The sequence below is a fragment of the Anolis sagrei genome, chromosome 6 (genome assembly GCF_037176765.1).
Source record: "Anolis sagrei isolate rAnoSag1 chromosome 6, rAnoSag1.mat, whole genome shotgun sequence".
In the NCBI taxonomy this organism is placed as follows: Eukaryota; Metazoa; Chordata; class Lepidosauria; order Squamata; family Dactyloidae; genus Anolis; species Anolis sagrei.
Genome location: NC_090026.1, coordinates 9,113,669 through 9,136,870, shown reverse-complemented (window position 1 = coordinate 9,136,870; position 23,202 = coordinate 9,113,669). Strand labels below are relative to the sequence as shown.

The window sequence follows — 23,202 nt, the reverse complement described above, 5'->3', positions numbered from 1 at the left end:
AAAGGCAATGAGAAACCTCCTCTGAACAAATCTGGCTAAGAAAACTTTTGGATCAGCAATAAAATGGAGTGGGTTTGAAGGCATATCATAAAAATGGTTTTCTTAAAAGTTTCAGGTGACTATTAAAACTTAAAATTAATGCCAAAACTATATTCCCTGATGGCAATATCCCCATCTACATTTAACATACGATTGATGCTTTATCAGGGATAAATACTCAAGTTTTAAATATTATCTATTTACTGTATACAGGTTGATCATCCCTTATCCAGAGAAATAAAATCTGAAATACTCCAAAATCTGAAACTGTCCACATTAGTGGCTGAGATAGTGACATCTTTGCTTTTGAATGGTTCGAGTGAGCACAATCTTTGTTAAAACTAATGTATAAGATGACCTTCAAGCTATGTGTATGAAGTGTATATATGAAATATAAATTAATTTAATGTTTATACTGGGATCTCATGTTCAGGATATCTCATTATGTGTATGAAGTGTATGTATGAAATATAAATTAATTTAATGTTTATATTGGGGTCTTATGTTCAGGATATCTCGTTATGTACAGGTATTCCAAAATAATTTTAAAAATCCAAAGTCCAAAACAGTTCTGATCTCAAGCATTTTTGGGTAAGAGATACTTAACCTAAACTCCCCTATAAACCAATAAGCATATTCTTAAATTCCTTGCTCTTTTACCATACTTCTTTTCTACTGTATGTCTATCCTTATATCTTCACAATTTTCAGACAGTCAGCCTCTGTATCTTCTCCCCATAAACCCTGATGTATTATCCTGATCCACTTTCCCAACAGAACCTGAATGGGATATTTGGCTTACCTTTCCATCTTGCAAAATGGATTGGTTTCATTGCAATCACTGCTTTAGTCAGGAAGCATCAGACTTTTGTGTCACCAGCTGCGGACACATCTTTTGCAAAAAATGTGCTGGTTCAGGTAAGAATAACAGTGTGGTATTTGTTTTATGCCTTTAAATACAATATTCAGTCACACACAATCACATGCTTCAGGATGAGCATGAGCACTGGTCGCCACAGAGAGAGAGAACAAATATAGGAAATATAAACCTTCATACTAGTCTTCTGGATCCTACATATAAAAATACGTTGACAATGTGTTAGTTACCCCTTAGTAACATTCTGAAGTCATATGACTGCAGGAAACATTCTAGGAATTTTTAACCTCTAACTGATCAGAATGCTAGAGGGCAACAATAGCAGAGCATTGGGAAACACAGTACTTTTATTTAACAAATCAATTGATACTACAGTTTCAGAGCACTTAATAGTATCTATGATAATTTTCCAGAAGGTTGTATTAACATTGCCCTTTGATCTTGGCAGATAAGTGCCCATCTTGTGGAACAAGCTGCAAGTATTTGTTTCTCAACGATAATGTAAGTTGTGGTTTCTCTAAGGCAGAACTTTTCTTTCTTTCTTTGTTCTCCAAAACACATAAGTTCTATTTATACCACAGCCATCTGGGCTAATGTTGTAAGCTTTGCTTTTCTACAATGCAAGGAAACAAGGACAAAGGAGAATTATGAATTATATTGCTTTGCTTATATATGGCATTAGAAACATCCTGGGTTGTAATTTTTTTATTAATTTGAGAATGTGATGTTCTCAACAATATTTCATAAAACATTGTCTGAACTTCAAGCAACAGCTGTGACAATGTGGAGGTATGCACTGCAGAAGTGGATGCTTAAGATTATTATCTTGTTTGGAATTGAAAGAATAGTCATCTGAAAATGTGGGAGCAGATCATTATAGACAAGTCTTTCTCATAAACAGAAGCATCTATAATCTTTCCTAAGATAAGATTGTATCTACATAGATATGGTGATTGTTGGATTGAGCAACCATCACACCTGCAAACCCAACAATATCAGTTGTTGTATTAGTAATTGTTATAACATACTTTCATTCTCCAAAATTTCAGGCCCTATTTATTTTCACAATGGATTTATCATTATGTGGAAATCCCAGTTCAAATTCCTACTTCACCCTAAAGCTGATATTTTTTTGCTCCTCTTTCTTGTCCTCAGATGAAAACAGAAGAAAAAAGATTTTTCAAAAACCCAGTGGAAACAGCTCTCAAATATATTGCTCAAATCTCTCAAGTAAGAATGACAGATCAGGTAATCTAGACACATTTTGTTCATAGGTCTTAGATCCTAAAATAAGTGGCAATGATTGACTAAATGAGAGGGAAGACAAAGAAGAAAAACTCAGCATCAAAGAACACGTAATTAATCTGTAAGATATTTAAAAGATAGGATACCTCAAAGAAAGGAGAGATGTGTGAACTGATAAAAGTATTATACTTAAGGGGTCCTTGGACAATATGTGCTCCATCCAAAGAAGAAAGAAAGAAAGAAAGAATTCAATCATTTTCTGGCTTAACAAACTAGTAATCTGCCCTGAAATTAAGTTAAGTTTTGTTCCGTTTTTAATGCCTGTTGACCCAAAGTTAGGTAGAGGATTACTTAATAACCAATGTGGGAAAAGGCTCCATTTCCCAACATCACCAATTACAGAAACAAATCTTGATTAAAGACACAGATAAATATAGGCACAAGCTAGTTAATCATAAAAAGAATTTCAGCTGAATCAGCAGTACCATAACATTAAACTCCACCAGGCGTGCCTTATATATATGCCATATAAACTTCACTAATTGCCATCCCAACATTCTCCGTAAGCTGAATGGCTTGATATTGATGAATTGGATGAAGGCAGTTAAAAACTTCAGTACTCCAGTGAATAAATATCTTGTGATCCTGTTAAGTAAGTTTGCTAAATGCAGTTACCAATTTTATTGTTATACAGCAATAACAATAAAACTTGCTAAAGATAGCAAAATCTTCAACCATTCCTAAAATGGTATTTTTGTGGTATTTAATGGCAATTAAAGGAAAATAACTTGGTGCAAATGACTGTGGGAATTTTGTAATTTGTTTGCGACAGGGCATTTTACAACATAAAAACAATTAAAAATTAATCAACACAACAATAAACACTTTCAAACTGTAGTCAAACATAATTTTTAAAGAAATAAAATGTTTTCATCTAATGACAAAAGAACAGATATAATTGATTCTCTTGTGGGATGTAGGCAGAGACAATTAGCAAGGCTATATTTTCAGCAGAATCATAATAATAGAGTCAGAAGAGACCACATGGATCACTTAGTCCAACCTCCTGCCATGCAGGAAAAGCACAAAGTATCCCTGACAGATGGACATCCAAACACTGTTTAAAAGCATCCAAGGAAGGAGCCTCCACCACACTCCAAGGCAGAGAGTTCCACTGCTAAACAGCTCGTATAGTCAGGAAGTTCTTCCTAATATGAGTGAAGAGTGAAGGAGGGGAGCCAGGAAGACAAAGTTCCACCATATCTCCTGGGTCATTGGTTGGGAGTCCCCCTCCCAGCACCAACTGACGCTCTGGAGCCAAAGTGAAGGAGGGGAGCCAGGAAGACAGAGTTCCACCAAGTCTCCTGGTTCATCGGTTGGGAGCCCCTCCTCTCAGCAACAATATAGTAATATATAATGCAAATATTGTGCTGTGCTAATATTACAATATATTCTATACACATATAGTATTGATATTATTATTATTATGTAATACAATATAATAATTATATATTTTATATTACATGTAGTATTACTAATATTATAGTATAGCAGTATAGTACAATATAGTAATATATAATAGTAATATTGTGCTATGCTAATAATATAATATATTGTATGTACATATAACTTGTAAGCTGCTTTGAGTCACCTTCAAGGTGAGAAGGGCAGCATATAAATGTCGTAAATAAATAATGTTCAGGTGGAATCTCCTCTCTTGTAATTTAAACCCATTTCTCTAAGTCCTAGTTTCCAGGGCAGCAGAAAACAAGCCTACTCCCTCTTCCTTATGACACTCTTTCACATACATAAATATGTATAAACATGTCTATCATGTTTCCACTCAACCTTCTCTTCTGCAGGCTAAACATACTTTAAGACGCTCCTCAAAGGGCATAGTCTCCAGACCTCAGATCTTTCCAGGTTGCTGCATTTCCAGTGTTCTTGAGTTGTTAATCCTGTTATATTTTTCAATCAGGTACCAATGCATTAAGTGCATTTATTCCACTATGTATAGTGCTACATTTTCCATTTTAACTCCATGGGAATAGTCTATAGAATCCTGGTAGTTGCAGGTTAAGGGGCAGCATTTGAAATCTCAACAGAGATCTCTTGGGCCTCACTAAACTATAAACCCCAGAATGCCACAAGATGTTGCCATGGCAGTTAAAATGGAGTATAGCTCTATAAAGTGTATTGTAATATGGAAACACATGCCCTCAGATTGTGGTGTACTAGAGCTGATAGTATTTGGTAATACTGTACTTATTTACCTCTTATAATGTTTAGCTGCATATTAGGCTATCAAGCACAGCCCAGTTCCACAAAAACATTTCCTAGGCTGTTTTGGTCACAACTGGCCCATTGCCCAGAGGTTCTACATCACTGCTGTACCCCACCATTTTAATGGAACAGGTTGAAGAAGATTAATTCATAGATTTATAAGTATACCAGGGTCTTTCTGTAAAAACAGAAAAGAAATGCATAAGCTCATTCATATTGTCATATTCCATTACAGTTGTTGTTTACTTGAGGTCTGAGCCATTTGCTCAATGCAACATGTTTTGCAAGCATCAGGTCATCATGTAAATGATCATACTTAAGCAATATTAAACATGTAAAGTTGCCTTACACACTCAGAACTTCTTCTCATGTAATCTAGAATTACCTATTTTGTGGGGAGCAACCATTAGTCATGGTGACTGGGCTGATGTGAAACCAACATCTGGATGCATGTCCTTAATACTTTCTCTGTTCTGACAGACAGGATTGGGTCTGTGACCACCTATAGTCAAGACATACACTTTACCCTTGAGATATGCCTTACAGAACTGGAGGTTCTCACGTGCTATTTCTCATAGCACTCAAAGCCCGCAGATTTGACCTTAAAAAACCACCTGACTGAATCTCTCTTTTTCTCATTCTCTTTTTTTTAGGTGTGGATGTTCCAGAAAGGCCAGATGGAACTGCTGATTTCTTTCTATAAACATAAAGCTTCAAAATCTCATGGGGCCCTGCAACAAGCTCTCCAGAAACTAACTATCCAGGAAAAGTGAGATATGCAGGTTGTGTTCACATGAACAAATGCAAACAGTGTTAGTCATATCTGCAGGGGACCAGGACTAGTAAAACCCAAGTTTGAAATCCCACTAATTTGTGAAGCTTACAGATGATCCTGGGTCCACAATTTTCTCTCAGGATGGCCTACTTCCTGAGAGAAAATAGAGGGTGGGGTGGGGTGAGAAGAAACTTGTAACCTGTACTAAGAACCTTCCAGGAAGCTTAGGTTATAAATGGGATTAATAATATTTTTAAAGTATCCTTACATTTTGTACTATGCATGTGCACAATAATACATTCTTCCCTTCACACAAATGTATAAAATGAGATGGCATGTAGAGCCAGCATATTGTAATTGTTTCACTATTAATTCAATTCTCCATCCCTGGCACTGAAAAATGTATCAAGTGTTGTCAAATGTTCAGTCAGACCATCTATCATGTATCTCTCCCTTCCCCATCCCTCACCCTACATCACCTTGTTTAGAGAGCTGGAGGCAATACAGAAGGAGAACAAAGAATTAAGAAAGAAATACCTGGATTTGAAGGTAAGAGCTATTTGCTGAAACCACATCACATTTTTAGTTATTTGGCTCCTGATACCCTCTGCTGGTTTGAGTTAGTCTTGCTCCTTATATTGGGAACATGAAAATGATCCAAACCCTCTAATGCATATCTGGGTTTTAGTCAAGCCTCCTCTCACTTTTCTCTCAATAGGCTTTTTCAAGACAACATGAAAGTAGCAGGTCAGTGTGTCTATTCTACCCTTTGGCGGCAAATATCAGTAGCTTCAGCACATGAATTTTAGCCGGTAGAGATGTGTCTATTCTACCCTTTGGTGGCAAATATCAGTAGCTTCAGCACGTGAATTTTAGCCGGTAGAGATGTTTATGCCAAGCAAGAGCTGGAATTGAGAATACGGAGCAGCAAGTATCTGGATGAAGATAATTTACTTCCTACCTTAACTAAATAAAATAATTTTATTTTCCAGCAGAAACAGCACCCCACGGCCAGTTGCCATCACTCCCCCATCACAAAGAGGTACATAAATTAATGGATGCCCTGCTGACATGCAGTTTATCCAAGTCCAGAAGTAATGACAATAAAACTTCCATATCCACAGATTCAGTATCCATGGTTTCACTTATCCAAGTTCCAAAATATATCCCTCCCATGATAGATCTGTGGGCCACTCTAGATTATCCAGTGTGATTCTATGAATGTATTCTTGGAATGTATCCCTTACAGATATAGGAATCATACTGAAATAATAAATAGTGTAACAGTTACCTGTGATAGTGGGTTGCTTTTTAAGGCAACCAGTGTGTTACAAAATTTAATTCTACAAGTAAGATGGAGTGAGGACAATTGTACCGGTGTAATTAATTATACTAACAGACTTTTAAGAGAAACTGAAAATGTTACTTATAATAAGTAAATTTTAGTTTGTTTTAAAGGGCTGTTTAAGGCATTTTAGAATCATTTTAACAGGAATTTTATAAGCTTTATATCATTTTTCCATTGAAGTTTTTTTTAACAACAAGCAACACACATTACTTTTATACACTGAAAAAAGTAAGATGCTTTCATTACAAAGAGTAACAAAATTCCAGGAGGATATTGTAAATGTAATGAAATATTTCTTTTCAAATACAAAGGATAAAATGCTGAGGAAAGAACAGATTACTTTCAAAAACTTTCCAAGCTCTGAATTCTTCTTGTAGATAAACATATCAGTATATATGTTCTTGCATTTGCATAGAAAATAAATGTATGCTTGCTTGGCAGAAAATATGTTTGCATGTACTTATAACACAAATGTGTGCAAGAAATTCCCTTATTTCTCTGTTCCCTTAATGTAAATGTGTGTTCACATCTTGGTCTTTGAAGAAAGTCATGCTTACTTCATCTTTGAGGAAGAGAATATCTCCTCTGGCTGTGTAAACTGCTGTTGTATGATAACATGTCAATACACATGTCTAGCACAGTATATTGCTGCTCCACATTTAATACATGAACTTTTTTTTTTTTGCAGTTACACCACGGCCTACTTTTCAGCGCTCCAGTGCAGTAGTCAGGTAATTATCTGAAGAAATAAATATTGTCTAGTTTTGGGTGCAATTAATACTTTTTACCAAAGAATCTAAGAGCCAACTCTAAATTCTAGAAGAATTTCCCTTTTCCGCCATTCAGGAAAAACAAAATTCTAACTTGTGCACATAACATAGTACATTTCTTGCTATGACCATTGTTCTCTCTCCTGCCCGTTACTTAGGAAAACAGGAAATCTGTACTTTAAATTCTAAACTTCTTGGCAAAGGTTCTGTGTGAGTACTGTCTGCTTGTCTATTTTCCTTTTTCACTGACAACTCCTTGACTTTTTCTGTCTCTTTCATAGCCGCTCCTCTTCCATGGAGTCTATTTCTTCTAGAGGAAGCCACCCAGCATACTGGCAAGTGAGTCTGCATGGCTCTTTTCTTTCTACATCAAAGTGAAGGAAACAATGGATATGCAGTTTCCTTCCTTATGGACTGATAAGGTCATGGGAAGTAATGAATGAAAGTTAGGAGTCATTAATAATGTACACTAGGTGAAGATATGTTCTTGCCCTATTTGAATACTAACTTTTTAAAGTAAAAAAAATAGTACTACTGTGGATGAAGAAGTCTTCCATTTTGGCTAATGGCTTCAGAGGCATTATATATAATAAAATGAGTGTTTGTGTGTGTGTGTGTGTGTGTGGCAGGGGCGGGGGTCATGTGGGTCTCTCCATCACTATTCTTTCCATACTGGCTTCCATGGAAAACCCCAAAATCAAGGCTGCTAATAACCTCTGGTTTATGAGTCCTGTATGACTCTAGGAAATGACAAGAGAAAATGTTTCCAGATATTTTAACTGTTGTTCCATTTTACCATATAAGTGGTTATAAATACTTTTATAAACATTCTAAATAAAAATAATAAATTGCTAGGACTTCTCATTTTTATGCAGCATCCCACAGGAGCTTCAAGGATGACTCCAGCTGACTCTATTAATGGTAGGAAATACAATCATTTGATGCAAAAGGTAGAGTGAACTCTTGACATGTCATAGAGTACCAGAAGGTGGCAACACAGGGCCAAAGATAAATAAGAGCAAACTTTTGCCCCCTTCTCCAGGATTTCAAATACAGCTCCAGTGGGGCATGTGATCAGCTTCAGCCAATGGGGACAGCATGATTTACAAGTACAATGGAGTTTATTCAGTCCCTAAGTAAGAAAATGCTCCACATCTTCAAAGGGCAAAATAATAACTAGGAATCTACTGATTTGTATTAGTCTCCTGCAACAAATTCCCATATGCTTAACCTCATTGTACCGTTGTCATCTTTGCTTATACTGTATAACATTAAATCCAGTCATAATATTTAAAAGTTCTATTTTCAGCTACTCCTTCTCCAGCTTCCACTCAGAGTTTATTTTACAGGTAAGATGTAAAAGTGTGTGCATGTATGGCGGCTGGGGGGGGGGGGGGAGAGAGAAAGCAGCTTTCATTTCAGGTTGCTATCATGGTCTGATCATGAAAAAAACAATCATTTAATATTGTCTGCTATTGTGATTGATAACTCTCTTGTTCCTTTCAGGGCCTCTCCTTCCCACACCCCTAGCTCAAGCAACTTCAACCAACAGCACCCTGTGAGGCGGCAAAATCAGAGTGCTACCAATACTAGGCAGCGACAGGAAACTCCTTACTTAAGTCTCAGCATCTTCCCTGGTGAGGACAGATGCCATAACCTCTTTTCTGTATTCTTTCTTTTCATTATCTCTATACCCAACACTGTTGACAGCTTTACACTACAGTCCTCTTCAGGAGAGGTTGCAGTGGAATGTACGGACTCAACAATGTAGCATAAGATATAAAAACAATGGTTATCACCTTGCTCCAGATTAAATGCATATATTCTCAAAACTTCAATTCCATATTGGATTTGGCTCATAGATCAGAGAGAGGGCGCATCTGTACCAGAACGTCACAATACTGAAAGGATGCACCCAATACAGGTGAGTGGCAGTCTCTACAGATTATATAACATCACCTCTTAAGAGTTTTTGAGTAATTATTTTTCTTTTCCTTTCCTTCCCAGCTGAGGTTCACCCCTCACTCAACACCTTCATTTAACAACAGGTAAGTGGGAGATCACTTGTCTTTTCACAATCCTGATATTAATAGCTAGGAAGACAAGGTGTCTAAGAAAGTTCTGGAAAACCATAGGCACTCCATATTTAAGCAGGGGCAAAAGGGAGACTTCACCTTGTTACAGACTTTACAAGATAAGGTTGTAGGCAATGGTTACACAAAAAAAGATTTTCTTGAAAGCTAGGGTCCAGTCCTCAACAAGACCGCATACCGCAAAAGGGTATGAAAATATTAAAGATGGAAGTTTTCCAAAGATGCAAGATGATGTATATTACCTTGTTAATTTTGAAAGTTATTTTACAAGTTCTTTCAGGGCCCCTAATATAATGTGTTAAAAGTTTTCAGAATGCAGTGTCAAGCAGTCACCCCCCCCCCCCCCCACTTCCCACCCCTACCTCCGTTTGAAATGGTAGTAGCCAGGGCTGGTTGGGAGGACTTTTTCAACCATCACTCCCCACCAGGTTTTCATTTTGTATAGCATCCAGCTTCCTCCCAAATCCAACTTTTTTCTCAAAAGCATATACCAGATTTTTTGTTGGAATATAACTGAGTATAAATAGGGTTTAGTAACTGAACTGTGATGCTCATTGTACTGTCTCCCAGGTACTCATCTATCAGCCAAATCCATCAACAATAATGAGAAGAACCAAAGTCACTGCTCTTTATCAGTACAACTATAGGCAAGTTTTTGACAATCTGCATTCTCTATGTTTTGAATACAGATTGAAAAGTCATTTACTAATCACATTCCTTTTCTTTTGAACACACAACATGATATTTCTGGTAATATATCAGGTGTAGTAACAAATGTTTGCAGGATTCCTATTGGAGGAAATATAATTAGAAGGCTAGATGGTAGACTTTATTATCAACAATCCTGGTCTACTGTACTTGAAGCACTCAGTGGCTCCCAAAATCATTTTGCCTGGATTGTGATCATCTGTTAAGAACAGAGCAGATATTTTTTGAGATTGCCAGAGACTAAAATGCACCTAGCAAATCTATGGAACATTTGAGACTCTATTTGATCCTGCTTGCACATAATATATAATTATTCTATAACCATTATATAATATATATTGTATTATATAATTGGTATATAACCAAGATTGCTTTTTAAACACAGAGCATAACAGTCAAGTCTGGGGTGGAAAACATTAATGGAAAAGATGGAAAAGGAAAGTATGGTTTATTGAAATCCAAACTCATCACTGAGAAGCTACAAAATATTACTTTATGGCTATTAAGTAACCAGTCCACATGTCAGTATAGCTCATGTAACTCCTTCAATATATTTCTACACATTGTGAGCTTCAAACTGATTCACATAAAATTGTACAGGCAATATGCATCTTTCTGTGCAGTCTTCCATTCTCTCTGTAAAAAAAATCTTGGAAAAATGGTTGAATAAATGCTTTTAATTTGGAAAGTATTAGTATCCTTTTGTAGACTCCTACCTAATACCTTTATAATTGCCAAGTTTACCTTGATTATCACGTGTAACAAAAATCATTCTTAAGAGCTAACAGAAGCTTATCCCCATTTCACAGATCTTCTGCAGAATGTCCCAGTGAAGGAAGGTCTGGTCTTGTAAAATGTATTGAATGTGCCAAGGAATTAGTCATGCTTTCCCCCTTTTCTTGCAGCTTTTCTACAAGGGAGACATATGTGTGTGCGTGTTTTCAGGTTGTCCATTAACTTCCAGCCACCCAATGAATTTCATAGGCTTTCCTTAGGAATATTCTGAAATACAGACTACGGTTCCTGTTATTCATTGGCGATCTTCCCTCAAAATACTAAACAAGCCTGCTTAGCTTCCATGATCAGGCAGGATTTTATATTAAGTGGTTTAAGTGGAACAGTAAAGTGATTTTCAAGCACATTGTGCCTTCTAACTAGTCAGAATGGATAGATGCCCCCATAAGAATGAAATGGGGTAAGAAAAGCATTGTTGGGAAATCAAGGCACTGATGGAGGCAAAGAGAGAATAGAAGAGTAACATGACATTGCATGAAAAACAACATGGAAATCATGTAGCAAATTGAAAGACATGAAAGAATGAAAGGTGAGAAGGATATAAACATGAAATAAAATGCTTAGGACGCACACATAACAAAGCTTAGAGCACACAAGATCCACAGACATCATTTTAAACACCAAAGCATCTATCAACGGTCAAACATTCATATTTGTCATTTTGTGAAAGTCAAATTTAAAACAAGCAGTGCAGATATCCATAATTAAATAAACCAAGACAGGATAAATTGCAACTCAAAAATCTGGATATTTCTCCACTGTTTCTTTGAAATGCACTTTTGGTTTGCAAAAACTAAATACAAGGAATTCTCACTTTGGGAAGTAAATCATATTCCCTAAAACAGAACGAAATAAACTAGGTTTAGAACAGCCAGATGTTTTATACAACACAGATGGTATCTGAAAAAGGCATTGCTGAAGTGAAAATACATGAAATCACAAAGATGTCTGGAAAGGCTTGAATCTATGATTATGCAAATGTGTTAATGATGAGAACTACCCATTTCCAATCTAGAAGAATTGGTTGGAAAATAAAAGAGAAACCAAGACACATATGTCATCCCAGATTTATGTTTTAGGTCTTATTATAATAAAGGAAGATACCAGCTCTCAAAATCAAGAACAGCAGATGAAAATATTAACAGGATTCTAGAAGTAAAAACCAATCTGAAATCTATCAGCATAACAAATAGGTAACAACATAAAAGCTATGTAAAATAAACTTCCAAGTCTAGCAAACTACTGAAGGTGTTCTTGCTATGGATCTTGGAATCGAATAGGGTACTGACAGCTCTATTTCCAGCATCCTTTTAACTCTAGGATTTAAGACATAATCACTGAATGACAGGGACCAGTGTTTTAACTTAAAAATCTAAAGCATAGGGAAAGGATAAACAGATGCTAGAACATGAAAGGGCAACCACTGAGTAGTAATGGGAATGGCAGGATACTGATGAAGTAGGGACTCTCAACCTCCTTTCATTTTTTTTGTCTACTTGATCCATCCCTGAGACCCATTACCAAATTTTCCAGTAATCACAAGATTGGGTTTAGCCAACCCAATCTTCATCGTCATCATCATCAGCATTTTCATCCTCATCATCCTCTTCTTCTTCATAGTCTTCATAGTCATATTTTATCATATGGGCTGCCACCTCCTCATCTACTTCTTCTTCCTCACTCAAACATACTTCTACTTCACATGGAGCCGGTGAGCGTGAATTGAACCATTTTAACACCTGTTCAGCATCCATACCTGACTCATGACAGAGCGCTGGTAAATCAGGCTCATGCAATTGTAGATGGGTTGTCCAATAACGCTCCAGTGGACCTGTGTCTGGATGGTTGCTATGAAGCGGATGAGGAGGCAGTGAGGAGACAGACTCTGGACTCTGCCCTGCATTGTCCCGAAACCACCTCAGTTGACCATGTTTGAGTGCATAGCGAGTGTCTCCAAACCACTGGATGATCTCAGAACGTGGTAGCCCAGTGACCTTCTCCAGCTGATGATAATCCTCTCTTCGGGCCCACTGGTGACGAAGGAAGAAAGACTTTAACACATCCAACTGTTCCTTTGTCTTTCGCCTAGTTCTGCGAAGAGTGTCTGAGAAGCAACCTGAAGGATGCTGCTGGTCGCCCATACCATACTGATAGTTTTGAGTGTTACATGACTCGATACCAGTAGTTGTAGTTGTAGACAAAGATGGGGTAGCTTTGACAGAAGAACCTGCTGGGAAAACCCCTGGGTGATGCCCACCATTTACTGCAGACACAACAGGGTCAGGTGGCTGGATGGAGGCTGCAGGGAGTCCAGGTGGCTGGATGGAGGTTGCAGGGAGTCCCCATGCAACAGTGGGAGAGTTCTCGAACTTATGGCTCAGATTGGTAGGTGTGGTGGGTAGATAAGCACCGGAAGGTGCCTCTTTGGTATTGTGAAGATGTGAAGAGGCCCCTAAAGGTTCATAGTTCTCCTGAACTTTGCTGTGGTTGGACAAAGAGGTTTTCTTCAGTTTCCAAATATCCTGAGTGATTCTCTCAACCTCCTCTTTTCCTTGGGCTGTGCTGCAGTGGTTGAAAGAATCTATAGAGGTTTGCTGGTTCTCTGGATATTTGTTGGAGCAGTACACAGAGGGAGGTAACAGCTGCTGATACTCCTGGCTTTTAAACGATTGGTGCCAGGAGTCAACGTCATTCCCAGCAAGCAGGCAGCTAAAATGAAGCTGATCCTGATGGTAGATGAGCCGCGCACGAGTCTCTTCAATCTCTTCAGCACTCCAGCTAATGCCACAGCGAAGGCGCTGTGCCATGAACCAGGCCTTGACTTTCTCCATGTGCAGACCATGACGCAAGCAGAGCAAGGCCAGATCAGAAAGGCTGGGGTAGGGGAAGTAGCTAAATGTTTGCAGCAAATGCTGGTTGCTGTCGAGATCACTCGTCTGGGCCGCCTGGGTCCACACTAACTGGAGATCCTCAGATATGGGGGGCAAGCAGATCAAGCCTGGAGGCGAGCCAAGGCAGCCTGGGGCATCCTTGTTGGGGGGCATGACTGCTCTGGTCTAGAGGATGTCTTCTATCTCTAGGGTTCAGTCCCTTGGAACTGCTGGAAAAGAGAAAAAACAGAGGTACAAAGAAACAAAGATATGAATTAGGGGAAGAACAGATAGGAAGAGCTACCAATGAAAAAGGAAATGGGAGGAGAAAGTGGAGCGCAAATAAATATACTATTTGAGAGAAGACAAATACGTAGCATCTTCTCCCTCAGACCTAATTTTCAGCAAGGAAGCAAATCATTGTCTAACTATATCATTTCAGAAGGCACATGTGAGATCACATTTCTGAATATACACATATACATACATATATACATACAGAGAGAGAGGATAAAAATGACCCAGCAGATTAGGGCAATTTGTAGTCAACTTTCCTAGTTTTTCTATGCAGAGATTTGAGGGAGAGTACAGAGAAGCACTGTTGTGTGACATTACAAAGATGCATGTTTCAGTACTGTGAACCAATATAGCTTCCCTTTAAGAGAGTGCTTTTTTCATCTGTTTCAAGTGTATCTGTCCCTAACCCATAAAACATAATTATCAACTTAGGAACAGGTTGCATACCATCTCTGTTCATATTCTAAGGTTTGGTACTGATATCACAACCTGCTTAAGCACATCTGAGCTGGAAATATTGCTTGAATTAGTCTAGAGCAGTGGTTCTCAACCTGTATGTCCCCAGGTGTTTTGACCCACCAGGGCTGTAGCCAGAAAATTTTTTTGGGAGGGGTTGAAATTTTCGGGGGGGGGGGGTGGGTTTGAAATTTTCACCGGGGTGGGGGTGGGGGGTTGAAACCTGCCTCCTAGCTCACGCTGAAGCAAAGAGCACAGCAGGAGCAGAGCAGCCTTCAATAGCCTGCAGCTCCGCCCCTGTCAACCACCTCCACCAAGTCTGGCCTCCTAAATGAAAGCATTTAACACCCACCCACCCCCAACTTGGTTGCTTCGCTACATCGGCTATTGCTGCAAGTAATGACAGTGTGAATAAATTGTCAGTATTTGCCTGAGATAGTGCTTGCAGTTCTGGAGGGACTCTTAAGTTTTTGCATCTCATAGACTTAGCATGGGGATTTGGTTAACTAGTTAAAATTCATGAGTAAACCAGGTTTTTAAAAAAAATCTGAAACATTTCAGGGGGGGGGGGTTGAATCCCTAAAACCACCCCCTCGCTACAGGCCGGCCTACAACTCCTAGAGGTCCCAGCCAGTTTACCAGCTGTTAGGATTTCTGGGAGCTGAAGGCCAAAACATCTGGGGACCCAGAGATTGAGAACCACTGGTCTAGAGATTATATCTCATCTTGGAAAAGTTAACTTTTGGACAATAGCAGCTTCAGTCCCTCTCCTGCTGCTTCCTATGTGTTTTCTCACATCTGTTCAAGCTTTTGCAACCGATAACATTTCAGAAGACAGTGCAATTTTGATTTTAGATAATTTACACAGGCCAGGAACTTAAAATTGGACAGAAAATAAATCTGGGTTGTAGGTTTTTCGGGCTATATGGCCATGTTCTAGAAGCATTCTGACATTTCACCTGCATCTATGGCAGTGCTTCTCAACCCGGGGTCCCCAGATGTTTTTGGCCTTCAACTCCCAGAAATCCTAACAGCTGGTAACCTGGCTGGGATTTCTGGGAGTTGTAGGCCAAAAACATCTGGGGACCCCAGGTTGAGAACCACTGATCTATGGCAAGCATCCTCAGAGGTTGTGAGATTTCGCCTGGATCTATGGGAAGCATCTTCAGAGGTTGTGACCTCACAACCTCTGAGGATGCTTGCCATAGATGCAGGTGAAACGTCAGGAGAGAATGCTTCTAGAACATGGCCATATAGCCCAAAAAACCTACAACAACCCAGTGATTCCAGCCATGAAAGCCTTCGACAATATATTAAAATGGTGTTCTGTTAACGCAGGCAAAGAGAGCATGTTTCGTGGGTTGTTTTGAGTTTTCCAGCCATGAAAGCCTTTGACAATACAGAAAATAAATCCAAACCAAATTCAACACCAAGCAGCAGCCCTAATTGGCCATACTGAAAATTCATCACACTAGAGAGAGAAATCCACTTATGGCCTTGCATTAAATATAACAATAAGGGTGCAATTAATGCCAGTTTATAAGACAAAGAAAATTCAATGCCTGAAGCCTGGATTTACTAGTTTTGCATAATGTGAAACCAAAGTTTTGCAACTGTTTTTGTCTATGGTATTGCTTGTGGAGCCGCACAGACTTAATAGATCACAACAACAGATATTTAGCAGGACACGTGATGGGTGGGTGGGTTGTGTTAACAGATCTCTCGGACGACAACAAACCCAACCTCCAAGGAAGGCCCTTCCTCTCCTTCCAAGCCTTACAGTTTCCTGAGTACCACCGCCCTCCCTCCCTCCCAACCCCACACCAAACATTTCCTATCCCTCCCTGCGTTGCAATTCCGCAGGCCACCTCCCAAACCTGGATTTTCTTGCCCAGACTCACTTTTCTCCTCCTCCTCCTCCCACTTCAGGACTTTTCTTCCTTCTTTCTCTCTCCCCTGCTCCCTGCAGTGCACGCTGGGAAACGAAGGGAAAAGGCGGAGTCCCGTCATCCTGGGAAACGGTCCCTTTAAGAGGCTCCAGACCCTGAATTGGTCCTCCTCCATCTATGTCTCCTTCTCTGCTCTCCTTCCCTATCGCCCCCTCCCGACCAGAAAAAAGGTTCTTCCATTCGACTGCCTAGAACTCTCTGCTGAATGTCCTGGATGAGCTAACCCTAAAATCCATAAATGCGAGGGTTGAATGAAAAGTAATGCCTCCACCTTCTTTACTTGGGTTTGGATGGGAATATTTTAGGAAACCAAACGCAGAAATAATCCTTAGAATGTGCTCTTTAACTACCACTATTCACTTTTCCACATAATTGCCAGATAATTGGATACAAACAGGGATGTGTTATTGCCCCAACCTTATTTTCCATCTTCATCGCTATGACACTTCATCTAGTTGATGGGAAGCTTCCCACCAGAGTGGAAATGATCTGCGGACAGAAGGCAAGCTATTTAACCTCAGCAGACTCAAAGACAAAACCAAGGTTACAACATCTATTATAGAACTCCAATATGCTGATGACAACGTCATCTGTGCGCATTCAGAAGAAGACCTACAAGCCACTCTAAACACCTTCGCAGAAGCATATGAGAAGCTCAGCCTATCATTAAACATCGAGAAAACCAAATGCTCTTCGAGCAGTCACCAGCCAATCCCTCTTCAATGCCAGAAGTACAGCTTAATAGTTTAACATTAGAAAATGTTGACCATTTCTGCTACTTTGGCAACCACCTCTCCATAAAAGTCAACATTGACACTGAAATACAACACTGCCCTGAGCTCTGCAAGTGCAGCATTTTTCTGAATGAAGCAGTGTTTGAGGACCGGGACATCCATAGGGATACCAAGGTGCTTGTTTATAAAGCTATTGTCCTCCCCACCCTGCTATACTCCTGCGAGACGTGGACTCTCTGCAGATGTCACATGCAACTGCTGGAACGATTCCATCAGCGCTGCCTCAGGAAAATCCTGCAAATCTCTTGGGAAGACAGGCGGACAAATGTCAGTGTGCTGGAAGAAGCAAAGACCACCAGCCTTGAAGCGATGCTCCTCCGCCATCTACTTTGCTGGACCAGCCACGTTGTCCGAATGCCTGATCACAGACTCCCAAAGCAGTTACTCTACTCCTATGGCAGTCACACTGTACTTGCAAACGCTTGCTCCAAAAGCCAAGTTATGACTTTCCTCCAGAATGTTAAAATGGAGGGAGCTGATCTAATATCCCTAGGGAGGGCGTTCCATAGACAAGGGGCCAACACTGAGAAGGTCCTGTCTCTCATCCCCGCCAGTCGTGCTTGTGATGAGGGTGGGATCGAGAGCAGGGGCTCCCCAGACGATCTTAAAGCCCTGGAAGGTTCATAAAGGGAGATGCATTTGGACAGATAAGTTGGGCCAGAACTCTCTGAGTGATATGATGATCATCCTAAATCAATCTGTCAACCTTTTGCTTGTGAAACTCGGTGGTTGCTGTCAGAGGACGTCCAGCTTTTGTTTGTTGCACAAATCAGATTGTTCCCACCTCAACATCTTTAAACTTACTTGCCCAACGACACACAGTACTCACATCAACACAATCAACATAAACAGCTTGCATTCTCTGATGAATCTCCTTTGGGGTGACACCTTGTGCTGTGAAGAATTCACTGCCTCTGAGGATGGCTGGCATAGAGGTTCCAGAAGCATTCTCTCCTGAAGTTTCTCCCCCATCTATGGCAGGCATCCTCTGAGGTTGTGAGGTGTCTTGTCTTCTTCAAACAAAGAAGAGTTCTTTCTCCCACCCTGGACATTCCACAGATATATAAACTCCATTTTCCTACTTTCCAACAGACCTCACTACCTCTGAGGATGCTTGCCATAGATGTTCCAGAAGTATTCTCTCCTGAAGTTTCTCCCCCATCTATGGCAGGCATCCTCAGAAATTGTGAGGTCTGTTGGAAGCTAGGCAAGTGGGGTTTATATATCTGTGGAATGTCCAGGGTGGGAGAAAGAACTCTTGTCTGTTTGAAAAAGGCAAGGGATCTCACAACCTCTGAGGATGCCTGCCATAGATGCAGATGAAATGTCAGGAGAAAATGCTTCTGGAACATGACCATACTGCCCGGGAAACTCACCACAACCCAGAGATTCCGGCCACAAACGCCTCTGACAATACAAAATCCCACACTTCCTCCCATGCCATCCAACCTGCCTGCTGTCCCCCATGCTTCCAAGGAATTGCCCCAATTTCTCAGATCCTCCCTTTTAGCAAAAGATGAAAAGGAACAGGAAAACACATTAAGGATCACCATCAGAGCATCCTTTTCTTCCTGTTATATTGTCACAGGGCCCTTCCTCAAGCCCTATATCTCAGGGCCCTTCCACAAAGTCATATAACCCAGAATATCAAGGCAGGAAATCCCACAATATCTGCTTTGAACTGGGTTATTTGAGTCCACACTGCCATATATTTCAGTTCAAAGCATAAAATGTGGGATTTCATTCAGCTGGGTGGAAGGGCCCCCAGAGTCCGCACTCAGATAATGTGGGATTTCCTGCCTTGATATTCTGGGGGGCCTTCCACCCAGCTGAATAGGGCTGTGTGGAAGGACCCCCAGCAAAGACAGGACAGGTTTGGGAAGAGGAAGCAAATGGCTATTCTTTGGAGCCACTTACCTTCTCTTCCCCCAACTCGGAAAGAAAGATGGGAAAGAAGAGCATGCTGTCACTATGGAGAGATCAAAAGGCAAAGAAAGAAGAGAGCGGAGGGAAGAAGAAAGGATGTGGGGAGCAAGGCAGGAGAGGAAAGAAAAGTGGGAACTTGGAATGACAGAAGGAGACAATGACAGAAAGAGAAGAAGCAGACAAAAGGAAGGAAGGAAAGAAGGAAGGAAGGGCAGACAAAAGGAACAGGGAGGAAAAGAGGAGAGAATGGCAGCAAAAAGGGGGAGAGGGAGGCCAGAAAGGAAGGAGAGGCGAAGGGGGCTTCAAGGGCCTCATGAGGGGGAGAGGCCGGGGCCATGGAGGGGAAAGGGGGCTCACCCACCCGGGAGGGACCGGCGAGCATCACAGAGGACGGGCAGGGCGGCAGAGCCATCCAGGGGCCTGGCAGGGGCTGCAAGAGGCGGGGCGGTGGTCCACTCCGCTCTTGAAAGGCAGGAAGAAAGGCAAAATCCAGCTGCTTAGGTGAACCAACTATGTTTTGGAATAACAAAGCAACACAACAAAGGGGAGCCCGAGCTCAAACCACACCCCTTTACCTTCAACCCCAACCTCCCCACCCCCTCCTTGCCATGCAGAGGGCTGGCTTGCCAGACTTCACTCTGCACGTGCTCAGAGGCATGCTTTCCCTTCATTGTTGCTTCAACCGTTCTGGAACATTTAGGGCGGAAAGCTGCTCCTGACCAGGTGAAAGGCAACTGGGATTTTGTCTTTGATACCTCAGTTAATAAAGCCTGTTCAGGTCTTCTTGGCCTTCTACTTCTCTTTCTCATCCTCAGTGGTTCTCAATTTGGGGTCCCCAGATGTTTTTGGCCTACACCGGGATTGTGGCGCAGCTGGCTGAGTGTCAACTGCATTAAGATCACTTTGACCAAAAAGTCATGAGTTCGAAGCCAGCCCGGGTTGGAGTGGGTTTCCAACCAATTGTGTAGCCTGTTGTCGACTTTTGCAACCCGAAAGACAGTTGCGTCTGTCAAGTAGCAAAATTAGGTACCACCTTGTGTGGGGAGGCTAAATTAACTAATTTATGAGGCCATAAAAAAAGACTCCAGCAAAGCATTCCAGTGGGGAAGCATGCGGGGAATGCGGAAGTGCTTCATCAGCGTCGCAGATGGACGATGAAAGTGACAGCTCCCCTGGTGTCCAGAAAAAGTTAAATAGCCTCTGTCTATGTCTGTATATGTTTGTATGTCAAAAATTGGCATTGAATGTTTGCCATATATGTGTACACTGTAATCCGCCCTGAGTCCCCTGCGGGGTGAGAAGGGCAGAATATAAAAGCTGTAAAAAATAAATAAATAAATACAACTCATAGAAGTCCCATCCAGTTTACCAGCTGTTAGGATTTCTGGGAGTTGAAGGCCAAAAACATCTGGGGACCCCGGGTTGAGAACCACTGGCAGGTTTAGCCGCAGCTCCTTGGTAAGGCTGGAGAAACAGAGTTTAGCAAGGCTGGGAAAAGGGACTTGTAATTGTGTTGTCTTCGTGCTTCCAAAGCAGCATGCGTTTGAATGGGGAAACAACCCTACACTGGTTTGCTGTGAGTTTTCCAGGCTGTGTGGTCATGTTCCAGAAGCATTTTCTCCTGACTAGGCAAGTAGGGTTTATGTATTTGTGTAATGTCCAATGTGCTGTCGCATGCTGGGCCTGTGCATAAGACTGTAGACAGGACATAAATTCTGTGTGCCCAATGGGACTCCAGGGCTGCCTCAGATTAAAGGCCCTTGGATTTCCTTAAAACAGAGTCTTTAGATTGTTTAAAGGTTCAACAATGTTCTTTATTGATGAAAACAAACAGGTACTTTAAGGCTTTCTTAACAGTCTATTGGCTCTCTCTCAATCTTGTCCACAGGGAACAGGCACTATCTTCATAACTGTAACTAATGGGGAAATCCTTAACTTCTAACCTGGGCAGTCTGTCTTTGCCTCTATTGGCATGGAGCCCCTGCACCTGGTACCAACTGTTTCTGGCTTCCGCGAGTGACCCTTACCAAGCAGAGCTTTGTAGACTTCCAAGGGAAAAGGAGTTCAGGTTTCGGTGATGGCTGGCTGAAGTCCTTCATCTAAGTCATAAGTAAAGATGTTGAACAGGACTGGGCCCAGGACGGAACCCTGCGGCACTCCACTTGTCACTTCTTTCCAGGATGAAGAGGAAGCATTGGTGAGCACCCTCTTCAGAAAGACTTCACCCCACAGCCTGAGGAATAGAGCTCCCAAAATCTATTTCTCACCAGTTCAGCCCTCCTGCTACATATGGTGGCCTATCAAGGTTTCAAACATGCATTCTACTTGCTTACCTGAGATTAAAGATACAGCTGTTATCCAACACCTTAGGAAGCCCACATTCTGTGGTTAACCAGGTGCCAGAAGCTAGTCTCAGAAACCTTTGCCTATTGTATATTTTCAGGTAGACATGTAGTACTTCAAGAATACTATTTTCTCTCATCAATCCTTCCCCTCCAGCAGCTTTCGAAATCAGGTCCTTGAGATATTTTTGATTTTAGCGAATATGAGCAGTGCTCAGAAATATTAGGACTTGAAGTTCCAAACATCTGAAGGATAGCAGTTTGAGAACCAATACTTTAGGTTCTTGTGGGTTTTTTCGGGCTATAGGGCCATATTCTAGAGGCATTTCTCCTGACGTTTCGCCTGCATCTATGGCAAGCATCCTCAAAGGTAGTGAAGTCTGTTGGAAATAGGACAATGGGTTTATATATCTGTGGAATGGCTGGGGTGGGGCAAAGAGCTCTTCTCTGCTAGAGGTAGGTGTGAATGTTTCAGCTGACCATCTTCATTAGCATTTGAAGGCCTGCCTGAGCCTGGGAAAACCTTTTGTTGAGAGGTGTTAAGATGTGCCTGGTTGTTTCCTCTCTGCTGTTTTGCTGTTGTGATTTTAGAGTTTTTTAATACTGGTAGCCAGATTTTGTTCATTTTCATGGTCTCTTCCTTTCTGTTGAAATTGTCCACATGCTTGTGGATTTCAATGGCTTCTCTGTGTAGTCTGACATGGTGGTTGTTGGTGTGGTCCAGCATTTCTGTATTCTCAAATAATATGCTGTGTCCAGGCTGGTTCATCAGGTGCTCTGCTATGGCTGACTTCTCTGGTTGAAGTAGTCTGCAGTGCCTTTCATGTTCCTTGATTCGTGTTTGGGCAATGCTGCGTTTGGTGGTCCCTATGTAAACTTGTCCACAGCTGCATGGTACACGGTAGACTCCTGCAGAGGTGAGAGGATCCCTCTTGTACTTTGCTGAACGTAGCATTTGTTGGATTTTCTTGGTGTGTCTGTAAATAGTTTGTATGTTGTGTTTCCTCATCAGCTTCCCTATGCGGTCAGTGGTTCCCTTGATATATGGCAAGAACACTTTTCCTCTGGGTGGATCTTCATCTTTATTCTCGTGGCTTGTTCTTGGTCTTGCAGCTCTTCTGATGTCTGAAGTGGAGTCTCCATTGGCCTGGAGAGCCCAGTTTAGGTGGTTCAGTTCATCTTGGAGGAGGTGGGGTTCGCAGATTCTTTTTGCACGGTCTGCCAAGGCTTTAATGGTGCTTCTTTTTTGACTTGGGTGATGGTTGGAGTTTTTATGTAGGTATCTATCTGTATGTGTGGGTTTTCTGTAGACAGTGTGACCCAATTGTTGATCTGGTTTGCGGATGACTAGGACATCTAGAAAAGGCAGTCTTCCTTCATTTTCTTTTTCCATACTGAATTGGATGTTTGGGTGGATGCTGTTAAGATGGTCCAGGAACCTGTTGAGTTCTTCTTCTCCATGGCTCCAAATTTGGTACGATGAATGAAAATACATCCTGCCTATCAGATGTAACGGCGCTCCATGCAGTCATGCCGGCCACATGACCTTGGAGGTGTCTACGAACAACGCTGGCTCTTCGGCCTAGAAATGGAGATGAGCACCACCCCCCAGAGTTGGACACGACTGGACTTAATG

At 41.1% G+C, this 23,202-nt stretch overlaps 2 protein-coding genes across 7 annotated transcripts; one reads left to right on the top strand and one right to left on the bottom strand.

The window, feature by feature from the left end:
* Positions 1-831: 831 nt before the first annotated feature.
* Positions 832-9,415, top strand: RNF212B (ring finger protein 212B). Its single transcript, XM_060780027.2, has 14 exons — positions 832-956; positions 1,364-1,416; positions 2,071-2,145; positions 5,097-5,212; positions 5,707-5,767; positions 5,937-5,965; positions 6,214-6,260; positions 7,255-7,297; positions 7,618-7,675; positions 8,212-8,257; positions 8,646-8,685; positions 8,843-8,973; positions 9,199-9,260; positions 9,344-9,415. Exons 1-14 carry the CDS (start codon positions 857-859, stop codon positions 9,386-9,388), a joined length of 906 nt encoding a protein of 301 aa, XP_060636010.2. The 5' UTR covers positions 832-856; the 3' UTR covers positions 9,389-9,415.
* A 1,153-nt stretch (positions 9,416-10,568) lies between these two features.
* On the bottom strand, positions 10,569-19,755 carry HOMEZ (homeobox and leucine zipper encoding). Of its 6 annotated transcripts, XM_067469753.1 has the most exons (3): positions 16,457-16,700; positions 13,247-14,032; positions 10,569-13,216 (listed from the first exon to the last, which is right to left on the bottom strand). In XM_067469753.1, the coding sequence occupies exons 2-3, from the start codon at positions 13,974-13,976 to the stop codon at positions 12,483-12,485; spliced, it is 1,464 nt and encodes a 487-aa protein (XP_067325854.1). In that variant the 5' UTR covers positions 13,977-14,032; positions 16,457-16,700; the 3' UTR covers positions 10,569-12,482. The 6 variants fall into 6 exon arrangements, with proteins under 6 accessions (XP_067325854.1, XP_060636006.2, XP_060636008.2 ...); XM_060780023.2 differs by lacking the exon at positions 16,457-16,700 and adding an exon at positions 19,586-19,755 and having other exon boundaries at positions 10,569-14,032; XM_060780025.2 differs by lacking the exon at positions 16,457-16,700 and adding an exon at positions 19,586-19,755 and having other exon boundaries at positions 10,569-14,029.
* Positions 19,756-23,202: the final 3,447 nt, after the last annotated feature.

What these genes read in the sequence shown, in the direction of transcription:
- HOMEZ (XM_060780023.2), bottom strand. Translation starts at nt 13,976, where the DNA reads ATGCCCCCCAACAAGGATGCCCCAGGCTGCCTTGGCTCGCCTCCAGGC.
- RNF212B (XM_060780027.2), top strand. Translation starts at nt 857, where the DNA reads ATGGATTGGTTTCATTGCAATCACTGCTTTAGTCAGGAAGCATCAGAC. An exon ending in AAACTAACTATCCAGGAAAA is followed by an intron (nt 5,213 to 5,706) that starts GTGAGATATGCA and finishes CACCTTGTTTAG; the next exon opens with AGAGCTGGAGGCAATACAGA. An exon ending in ACTCAGAGTTTATTTTACAG is followed by an intron (nt 8,686 to 8,842) that starts GTAAGATGTAAA and finishes TGTTCCTTTCAG; the next exon opens with GGCCTCTCCTTCCCACACCC.